Source organism: Venturia canescens, chromosome 11 (genome assembly GCF_019457755.1).
Source record: "Venturia canescens isolate UGA chromosome 11, ASM1945775v1, whole genome shotgun sequence".
Classification (NCBI taxonomy): Eukaryota; Metazoa; Arthropoda; class Insecta; order Hymenoptera; family Ichneumonidae; genus Venturia; species Venturia canescens.
In genome coordinates, this window is record NC_057431.1 from 7990139 (window position 1) to 8001391 (window position 11253).

General features: G+C 37.3%; 1 protein-coding gene across 8 annotated transcripts in view; it reads right to left on the minus strand.

Annotated features, from left to right (window-relative positions):
* Nucleotides 1-232: 232 nt before the first annotated feature.
* Rgl (Ral guanine nucleotide dissociation stimulator-like) overlaps nt 233-11253 on the minus strand; it is a 33177-nt gene continuing 22156 nt past the window's right edge. For all 8 annotated transcript variants that reach the window (XM_043431993.1, XM_043431992.1, XM_043431991.1 and 5 more), the window contains 5 exons: nt 7056-7160; nt 5852-6284; nt 3595-4220; nt 2609-2929; nt 233-1820 (listed from right to left, as the gene is read on the minus strand). In XM_043431993.1, the coding sequence (XP_043287928.1) occupies nt 1155-1820; nt 2609-2929; nt 3595-4220; nt 5852-6284; nt 7056-7160 (2151 nt within the window). In that variant the 3' untranslated portion in view covers nt 233-1154. The remainder of the gene's footprint in view (nt 1821-2608; nt 2930-3594; nt 4221-5851; nt 6285-7055; nt 7161-11253) is intronic.

The following is an 11253-nucleotide window of genomic DNA, read 5'->3' on the forward strand; positions in this document are numbered from 1 at the left end:
TACTATTCAGTTTTTTCTTATTTCATCTTTCTATTTTCCTTGGCTCTTTGCCTATTTTTTTATGTACGAGTTTGTATGTGTGCACATCAAATATACTTCGAAATTGTTTTTCGGTGAAGATCCTATTGGAAAATTCGACTCGATCCACGACAATGGTACACGGTTAAAACGACGATAATAATAATTACAATAATGGTAATGATAACAACAATAATAATAATAATAATAATAATAGTATTAAAAACAATAATTTTATTTCGAAGAATATTTTCGTCGTGTTTCTGTGTGTGTGTGTGTGTTTTCATGTGTGCCACGAATCGAAAGAACACGCTTTGGATTATTTTATAGATTTATATTTATATATTTATTTATATTTGTGTTTTTTAAATATTTTTTCCTTGTGTGTTTCGAGGCCGAAAAAAGAGAGAGATTCCAGATATCACAGAATTCGTTTCTTTCTCACGTTCCGCGGGGCTGTAAAGGCCGAGAGGCAAGGGAAGGGAAAAATTGTATATTCATATATAGATTATTTATATATTTTTTGTTTAAATATTTATGAAAGTCGATCTAAGAACCGGGACGATTAAAGCGCCGGCATTTCGATAGTTATCGGTATTGTTTTTTCTTACGATTAAATACTATTTCAGCTCTCATCAGCCACGAGAAAAAAGTTATTTACAAAATGAAAAAAACACTCCAGTGGTCCGCACATTTGTCGATGGGTCGCTTGGTGATAGTGATTTAAACTAAAAACTCGACGGGCTCGGAGCGCGGTGGTTTCGTTTGAAACCCGACGAATCGGCGTGGCTTTGTGTTCGTCGTGTTTCAAGATCGGGGAAAAGTCATTTATATTTCTATTCTCCGAGGAGTCCCTCGCACTTTGAGGAGCGTAAGAAATCCGCTACTTTTTCTATCGTCGATGAAACCGTTGAGTACAAAAAAGAAAATGAATTTGCACCGACGTCACGAAAAACTTCACTTTGACCTTGAGGATGACCTCGAGGAAAGAGGAATCACACTCAAAAGCGAAATTCACGATCCTATTACAGAATAAATCGTACCCAAGGTCGTGTTGACCTTGAAAATAACAACTTTGACCTCGGGCCACTTGGGATGACCTCGGAATAGGGAAGGTCACGTCGACCCCCGGGAGGCTACCGTTTATTATTGTGATTCGAAGTATTCTTGCCCTTGGGACTCTCAGCTACCGAGTCATTAAGGTCACGACGAGGTCGAAGTATGAAATTGAGATTGTGAGCTGTGTTTACCGCGTAATACACGTTCGCCGAACTCGGCAGTACCATTTCTCGATCAGGCAACACCTGGGCCAATGTATACTGGTCCGGATTGCCCTCGATGTTGAGCTTCAACATCGCATTCCTTATGACCTGGGGAGTCCTTTCGTTGTTGGACAACATGATCGACTTGTAAAGCACCACGCCCTCGGTCTCGACGCTCTCGCTCTCCATGGTGACCTTGATTATGTAAAAGTCTGGAGAACTCTTGTGGGAATGCGAGGGACTCGAAATCGCTGCGATGTTCGGGTTACTCGTGCCGTTAGTGCCGGTCGAAACTGGCGCTACCAGGCGCGACTGACTCGTTCCGTTTGTACCGTTTCCACCGCCACCGGAACTCAATGACACGTCCAACGATGGCAGCGACGAACTGGAAGACGAGCTTGACATTTGGGACGGCGAGGTCCGACGGTCCAACGAATTGTGGGGCGAGCTTGGCAACGAATCCAGGTCACAGTAAAATTGGGAACTGCTCGAACTCGAGGTCGATGCCAGCGAATCGTTTTTACGGTGACCCTGCTGACCCTGAAAAAATTTCCAAATATTTTTACATTCTTCATCGTCGATTGTTCTTTTTCTGCTTTGCCAGTATCTCGAATTCTTCGATGGCCAGATCCCCATTTTTTATGACGCAATTCCAAATTTATCCTTTCGTGTGCTTTTATCTTTTTAGCGATCTCTCATTTTAACTTTCGTTCTAATCGATCGAGCTGAGTTTCGAAATTTATGCATGAGAATCGAATTTTAAATACTTCGATGCTCTCTCACGGTTAAATTAACGAAGATAGAAAAATGTCTCGGGGAACTTTTTTTTAGAAAATTTTGTCCTCTACAAAATTGTTCCTATGAGTTTTTCCTCTATCTCTGAGCGTTTCAACAATAAACACGATAAACTAACACGTATGAATCACTTTTCCAAAAGCACAAATCTTTCGGTACAAATTTCTATTCTCAACGATTTTCAGCAATCAAAAATATTGGATCGTCGGACACCATCGATTCTTTTCAAAAACCGAGTTCAAAATTTTATCATTTTCAATCGAATAAAAACTGTGTAATTTATTTGAATTTTCAATTATTCACAATTTCATTTTGATTATTTTTTTAACTCACTAATTCAATAAAATTGAAGTTCAACAAGTTAAAGAGAAAAAACAAACAAACGAAAAAGCATAAACTGAGAAAAATTCTCGAAAGTACGAAAAAATTTGTAAACAATTCTTCAGCTCACAATAATAATAATAATAATAATAATAATAATAATAATAATAATAATAATAATAATAATAATAATAATATTTTCAAATTTTCACCTGTTTTTTGTTTTTTGCAGCTCGGTTATTGAGCGTATTACCAGGTGGAGGTTGTTCGATTTGACAGCTAAGTTTGTAGGCTTCCCGATCGTCGAGAACGACGATCGAATGGAACCATCGATCGAATCTTGGATCCGTACTAAAATTGTACGCGTTCGCTGCCCCCTGAAGAAGTCTTATCCTCGCGAGTACCTCGAACTCTTTTCTCCTCTTGTCAAAGTTGATAAGACCTTCGGCTATCGTGTCCGGGATAGCCGTGTCTATCATCGTGAGATCGGTCAGGAAGGTTCCTAGATACGGAATCGTTCCGTAACTTATGTTCTGTAAAAACAAAAAGAAACAAAAAAATACACAAAAGAAATGAATAAAGTTTTTAAGCGAATGGAAATTTCGATCGAGTTTTTCAGTCATTCCTATTTTACCGACGAACGGTAATGATTTCACCAAATAATTAAAGCCAAATGTTGAACTCAATTTACAAAAATTCAGAATTACTTTTTCATCATCGTTTTTTTTTCATCGTACTGTGATTAAATTTCGGAAAAATCGAATTTAGGTCGAATTAAGTTAAAACTGTTTCAACAGCAATTAAGAAAGCTTCAGACAATGTTATAAAGTTAAAAATTGTCTCGATCCCTGTACAAAGGACGAAACAATTGCAAAAAATGTTTTTTTAAATGTTTTCGAGAAAATATTTTGCATGGGATTTTGTTGAAGAACGTTTAAGATGGTAAACAATCCAAGTGTCACCGGATTATGAACTCTGTCGAATAAGCTTTCAGTTAGACTTTCCCGATTCGTTCTTTCGTCATTGGACATCTTCAATAAGAAGCTTTTACTAATTAATGACAACTGAAGCAAAGTTGAAAAATTGGGGTAGTCTCCAAAAAAAAAAGTAAACAATTCTGGCACAGAATAGTGAAAATGAAAAATTTTTTAAATCGTTTTTCTCCTGAAAGAAAATAATGATAAAACTTTTGATTTACCCCTGCATGAGTATTTTGTTTCTGGAACAATTTTTGCAAGTGTCTATCGCTCCTTCCAGCGGTATCAGCAAACTTGGCAGTGCCTTCTTTGATGAGTAATTCCCTCTGCGTCCAGGCGTTATTTTCCTCGGAGAAAATTCGTTCGAGTTCCATGAAAAGTTCGTGTTTTTCTCGTGGCATGCACTGCCAGCATTTTTCGAGTCTATAAACAGGGTTGCTTTGGAGGCCAGAAACGATGGCCTTGAGGCTGCTGAAATTTTTAAGGATTCTCAACTCTTGAGCTATGTCGATCCACGTTTCGAGGATCCTCGCTCTCTCCTGCGCTTTCGGTGTCGGATCAACGAGAATCGTTGAAATAACTCGAAGCGATACGGCGTTGAACTGATTCACAGTCGCAAGGACCGTTGCTGCGTCGTGATTTCTTGCTTTGTCCCGCCTCGACCAAACCGCCCCTAAACACTGATGCGCCACTAATTTTTTAAACACCTCCGCGTCCATCCTCGTCAGCTGTTCGGCGAATTGACGATGTGGCACCTCCGGGAACGTGTAACTCGGCCAATTATCCCCGAGTATATCAACCGACCCGTGCAACGACAATCTTCCATTGTCGTAAACGATGCACGAATCTGCAATTTTGTAATTCACTTCGTTTCATTCCTGTTCTTCTTTTTTACTATTTTTTTTCTGTTTTTCAGAGTTATTTCCAATATTGACGAATTTTCCAACGAAATTTTTCCATGAAAAATCATTTTCCTGAAAAATTTTCATTTACGTTTCAATGTTACGAATTTTCTAAAAAAATGTTCAATTAAAAAAAATGTTTCAAATAAATTTTCCAATGAAAACTAATTTTCATACGAATTTTTCAATTCAAATGAATTTTCACGAGAAAACTTTCCATTTAAACTAATTTTTTGAGGAAATTTTTCTCTCCCTTTCATCATTAATTAGCCCATAATTGATATTTAATTTTCAAAATCATTTTTCCAGTCGAAGGAAAAATAATTCTTTCTCACTTTCATCATCAAGTCCATCGAACCTCAAAAACCATTTAAACAATTCGTAAATTCGAGTGTCCGCCATTCCAGAATTGAGCTTTTTTCAACAATCCCTGATAAAAATCATGAAAAATGCTGATCAAGGTCAACAATTTGTCGACGAAATTCTGAAAATATAATTTCGTAGTTTTCCTCGTCTGTGTAAAATCTAACAAGTTTTTTGTCTCTCACTCAGTTGAACTCAAAAGGTGCAAATGAGAACGAGGATATCGAATGAAATAATAAAATAATAAAATCCGATTTGGGTCACATAAAAGTGTGAGAAATAATTGGCGTCAATGAACGAGGACACAGATTCAATCGTCGTTTTGTGGCGCGTGGTGTTATTTTACGATAAGGAAACCAAGGAAGAGAAAAAAAGCTAAAGAAAATCAAACATCCGGTGTATCGTTTACAGACGTACAACTTCGATGATCGGGCATCGATGTCACCAGCGATGCTCGACGTCGAAAGAGGAATTTGTTGCACAAACAAAAAGTGAAATTGTCGTTAACTTTGTTGAACAAATAATGGAAATAAAGGAAAAAAAATTTTTTCGGAAGTTTAAAAATCTGACAATGTTTTTTCCACTGCTGACATTAGTTTGACTGAATATTTTAAAAAATGAAATAATTAATGAAAGAACCGAGAGAAAAATCGACTTTTTGAAAAGCTGAAGAAAATTCGATTCGACTTTTGCTGAATATCTCGGGTGTGTGTGAAATAAAATTCAGGAGTTCTGACATTTTTCAACACACTGAGAATCGTTTTTTCATCCGTTATTGAGAGAAATTATTATGAAATTGTTGCCATATTTTATTTCAAAATTCATTTTGACTCGTAATTTGCAGTTTGCAATCCTTAAGAATAAAATTTGCGAATATTTTTAACTCTCTTTATTGAAAAACTACGTTGGAGCTCAGAAGGAACTTTCGACGAAGAATTCAAGCGGGATGATTATCAAAATTTGTTCCAATATTTCAAACATATCCAATGTTTTCGCTTAAATGAATAAAGATCGTTCTGAATTAAAAAAAAAAAAAAAAATAAAAATAAAAAAATTATTCCAAATTCGAAAAACTTGTAAGTTCTTCGTTCGACTGAAAATTCTAATCCATTTCGAAACTTTTGAGTTCTTACGTGTGCTGGCTTGAAAAATGAGTTTGTAAATATGCTTTGTCGTCGTTGTTCAAGAAGAATGACAGGAACGAGATTCTCACCGATTTGATCTTCTCTTTGGAAGCGGTGGAGGCGATGTCGAGCCTTGAGTTCGAGCTCAGAGCCGGGTAATCGTCGATGCGTAAAGTCGAGAAGACGAGTGAGCAATGGATGGCTCGGTGGTGATTTCCAGTCGCTGGGATACGCGTCGAGCCAAACGTGTAACGCTTGGACAAGAGTTTTACGATGTTGTTCCCCGGTCTGGGGCGTCGAATTGTTATCGTCGAGGGCGTCATAACGGGCGAGCAAAAGTTCCAGAACTTCTCTTGGCGTCGTAAAAGCTCGGTAAGTTGCGAGGAACACGTTAATGTACGTGGATTCGAGCTCGCCATCGTCATTCGCCAAACTTTCTACCAATCTTTGTACTGTTCCTGCTTTTAAAAATCGCACTCTCACTGTTTCCCACTCCAAATGGGATATTTCGTCGTCAGAGTCCTGTCAAAATATCAAACTCGTAAGTTTCGATTCGTTTAATATTATTAACATTTTTTCTAAAAAAAAAACGTATTTTCTTCCAGTGATCTTTGAGAATGTTTACTTTTTTGTTAACAAATTTCGAGAATTCAGTGATTTTCAACATAAATGAACGACACATTTTTCAACTACTGATCGAAAAGTATAAATTAGTAATATTTAAAAAAAATTTTAATAAATAAAAAAAAAAAAAATATAATTTTTAATTATTATTTAAATTTTTAAATGTTTTAGCGTTAAAAAAAGTAAAAAATTTGAAACGTAATTTTTAAGTTAATAATTAAATTATAAATTAAATTAAAAATAAAAAGTAGAAAAAAATAGATTTCTTCTGATGAATTTTTTTTCACAAAGAATTTTTTATTGAAACTTTTTTTTGATTATTCCGTTGTTCAGTCAAATAATGTTGTCATTGCTGAAATATATTTGGTGATAAAATCAAAATAATCATATTTTTCCTGTGAGCTTTGTTTGGCTGAATAATTTTTTTCGTTCACAGATCGCGGTGGCTTTTTTAAAAAGTTTAATTGAAATTGTTTTTAAGGATATTCACTGGACAGATGGAGCTTTTTCATACTTGAATGTAATCAGTTGCTTTTGTGAATTATTTTCACGATCAGGCTCTTCTGAGGAGCTTCAGAATTTGAGGAAAACTTTTTGTAAAGTTTCCTGATTTTCTTTATCGACTTCACTCTCCTTCTGCATAAAAAAAAATGAATTTCATTTTCTTACCGAAGCTGAGAGACTTCTCGTTGGTCTGTGGTATCGCACTTTTTTCAGGTACACCGTGTAAATGACTCCGTCGCACCTTTCCTCGCCCCATAAGCGCCACGTGGGCTGAAAAATGAACAAAAAAAACGTTTTTTTATGCATTCGTACGAAAAAATAAACACAACATTTCTGCAGAGCTTCTCTCTCTTTCTGGAGAAAAATCTTCAAAAAAATCTCATTTTAAGGGATGCGTTTCCATCCTCATAAATTTTCAATGTCACCATTCAACTTTTAGTGCAATTAGAATGCAGTTTTGTACCTCGAACGCACTCGAAATTACAACAAACCTTGCAAACTCCAATAAGACAATATTTTTTACCCTTTTTCCATGAACTAGACCCTTAAAAAACGAAATCCGGATTTTAATCGACGAGGCTGTTGTCCTCGGATAAATTTCATCCTCCCGAAAGCGCAATGGAGAAATAATGCCACGTGATTAATTGAGCATACAAAGGGACGTTAATTCGTGGTTGTAATTTCGGGCTGGTCGTTAACCTGGTAAATACAAGTGTACGAACTCGCGTGATACGATCGATCCTCCTCCCCCACGCCTCCCCCCCCCTACCTTGGCCAAGTTCCACAACCTCTGGGAATTTGAGGTTAAATTTTATGAAGCGTACAAAAAAAAATCAGCACGAAAATCTTTCACGACGTTTACCAAAACTTTGCAGTCCCTTACACCAAAAATTATTCGATCAAATTGACCCAAATCTGGTCAAATGAGAAAGTGGAAAGAAAGCATTTGAATGGAACTTCAAAACAGATTAAAATGCTGTTAGATTTTTGATTAAATTCGAAAACCAACCCTTCGGGGGGGGGGGGGGGGGGAAGTTCACGATTATCATTGAAACGAAAATTCCTCCTTAAATAATTTTCTCTTGACATTTCTACGAATCGAGCTACCTGCTGTCAATTTAAGTTCTCATCAGCTCATGGGAACGAATAAAAAAACTTACTAAGTTTTCTCAAGTTGCTCTTGTTTGAAAAAAAATTCGATCAATCTTGAGCTGTCGATGATTGAATAAGAAATAAAACAAACGGTGAGAAGTGGCATGTGTTTCCTGGAAGTTTTTTCGACCTTCCCGACACCTGTCATTGGTACAGTGAGAGTTGAAAAATTGATATTTCAATAAAACTCTTTGGGAAGGGGAGCGTGTATAAGTATATTTGCTGAGATATTTCGAGTCGACCTCGGAGTTCATCGGCCCTGGACGACTTTTTTAATATTTCGTTCCGTGTAATCTTTTACCTGCTTGAGGGACACTGGTGCGCGGGTGACTCGTTAAACTTTCATATCGACCTATAAAAAGCATGGATCGATAGCAGTCTGAGCATGTAAGGGATTCTACTACTGAGATAAGGCGAAAGAAGAAGGTGGAGAAAAATAAGTGGAAAAAGAGAGGAACCGAGCAGACCAACAACTTTAAGAAAAAGAGAAAGAAATGTCTGGGAGCTTTGGTTGTGACGACCACCTCGGTGTACAGGGTGGCAGTGCTTAAAAACATACATTTTTCCCCTTAGTAAAACCAGCCCGAAAAAACCGCCCCAATTTCACTAATTTCATGAAAAATCATTTTGTGTTCTCTCGAACTTATTCAGACACGAGGTGAAACAAAAAATCATAAATTTTATCTTCCATTCGATGATTTTGGGATACCCCAAATAAATTGGTGCCTTTGAAGTGTTCTCAGGGTCTGGGAGACCCGGAGTGAGGTTTTGGTTGAAAAATCAGCCTGCTGATACTCCGACACTTTTTTACCTTCTTCAAATATTTTTTTTTCTCATATTTGCCAACTGCATTCACTCCCCAGGGTCCTCCAGGCCCAATCTCAGCTCCACTTTGCAGCAGTGTTTCGTGTAACTTGATAGTGAAAAAGGTGTTTGGAGTGGCAATAAATAACTTCTGACCCGGTAGATGAATTTTTTTCCCATTTTTTCTTATTCTTCTCTACTCTCATCCCTCGCTTTCTCCCTTCGCGTCAAGAGCCTCGAGGAGCTCAGTGCACGAACTTTCCAAAGGGGCTGGAAAGGAGATACAACACGAACTTTCTATTCTTGGTTCCGTTCCTATATTTACATCACGATTTTGCTCGAATCAGGAAACATTTTGACAGCGACTCCATCCAATATTTACGGGGTGGAATTCTCCCTGGAGGATACTCTTGGGATTCGAATTTATTGATAGAAAGGGGGGCGGGGATTAAGGGGTGAAGTCTGAAAGTGATCTCACTATTTTTCACACTTCAAAAATACAAAAAAATACAAAAACACTTCATAAATGTGTTTCACTCAATCAGAATTTTCAAAAAATCGTTCCAATGAAAATTTCTCCCTCTGCTCATCACTCGTTTAAGCAGATTTTGCTTTCACCGAATCACACGTGCTCGACGAGTTTTTTTGACGGAGCGACTGATGCGTACGAGGCTTGATGTTAAAAAGTGATAAATGTGAAGAGGGGAGTCGAGATTTGTCAAAGCAGAACGAGACACGCTCGTAGTCTTGGCTAATCGCAGTGGGTTCGTCATCGACTTTGAGACTCGCGTCGTCTCGTCTGACAACGTTATAAAGCTGCACCCATTCGAGTGTATTTCGCCTTTTTCTTTTCTTTTCTTTTTTTTTTTTTTTTTTTTAATTTCGATGCCACTGAAATTCTGCGATGGCTTTCACTGAAAATTTGGCGAAAAGATATGGAAAATTTTACTGAGAATTTTGGAATTTTCCTTTGTGACTTTTTTTGTTTTATTTTTTGAAAATGACACAGAAATATTAGCTTCGAAAGCTTTTTAATTTATTTGAGGAAATTTGAATAATTTTCAGGCTTTTCGGTGCTGAAAATCATCGACTCGAGCCTTCCAAAAAGCCTGAATTTTTTCGGGTTTTCATTAGACCATCGATCAATGAAATTTCGAGGCAATTTTTGTGCAGTAAATTCCAAGCGTTTTTTGATGATTTTCAATTTGTTTTTTTTTCGCGATTTTGCGTCCAAGTACCGAAGCGTTTGGAGCGCGTGCGGAGATGCAGGAACTTGGTCACGTGACCTCGAGAAATCGAGCTTCCGCTGAGGCATAATTACACACGATTTCTTGCGCGAGTCTCCCCGAAGGTTTTTTCTTCTCTCACGTGCGTTTTTTTATTTTTTCACCGTTTACGAAGGTACAAAGAATACACGCGAGCTGGACTCGCGCGAGCGGTTCGCCCGAGCCTCTCCGAGGAATCGGCATCCTTAGAAAAAGTAACAGATGCGCTTGGACGAAAGAATGAGTCAGGAAAAAAGAGTCGAGACTTTTCGTCTGGCTGTCCGCTTTTTATCAACGTATATTTTTCTTTTGGACTTTTCGTTGCCTCGCAAGATATTTGGCTCGAGTCCTCGTTCGTTTTCTTCTCTCCTGAAATAATGTTTATCCCACGATCGATCGGTTCGATTTTCTCGGGTCTGGAATTCAGCCAAATATTCTCGGTTTTCCATCCAACTGAAGCTGTTATCGAAGCTGCATTTTTTGCTGGAATAATTCTCGGTTTTTCAACACAACAACGAATTTTGGAAAACCCAAACATTTTTTTCAACGTCGAATGTTATTCATGGGGCTTTAATCGATCCAGAAATATCGACAAAAGAAACACAAAATTATTGACCAATTTGCCATCCTCCCCTTAATTAATCACGCGCCAAAATCACGGATTTACAAACCCAAATTTTATCGACATTTCATTGAGACCAGATCACTCAACTAGAAATACAAACATAAATATTTTTTGAATCCTAAAATAAAAACTAATTAATAATTTCAATGGGAAGATCGCAAGTTCACGATATCTCTGGAATTATTTTATTCAGTCACTCATTTTATAGGAAACTTCGACCCTCGGATCAACGCCTTAAAGACAAACCATCCGAGAGATTAAAAATTGAAAAACTTTGTGAATTTTATAAATACTCTGTTCAAACATTCAATTTGCAGGAGGTTTCAAAGCTTAATCAAATAGTTGACTTAAAAAACTGAGACCCAGTCCCAAAAGTCGACGTGGCAGGAAAAAAATTGAGGACCAATTCACAAATATTGAAAAACCGTAAATTTCGGTATTTAAACTTCCTACGACGGTTTATAAATTTTTCATATTTTCCCAGGAGAAAAGAGACACGTAGGAGAAAAGAGATATC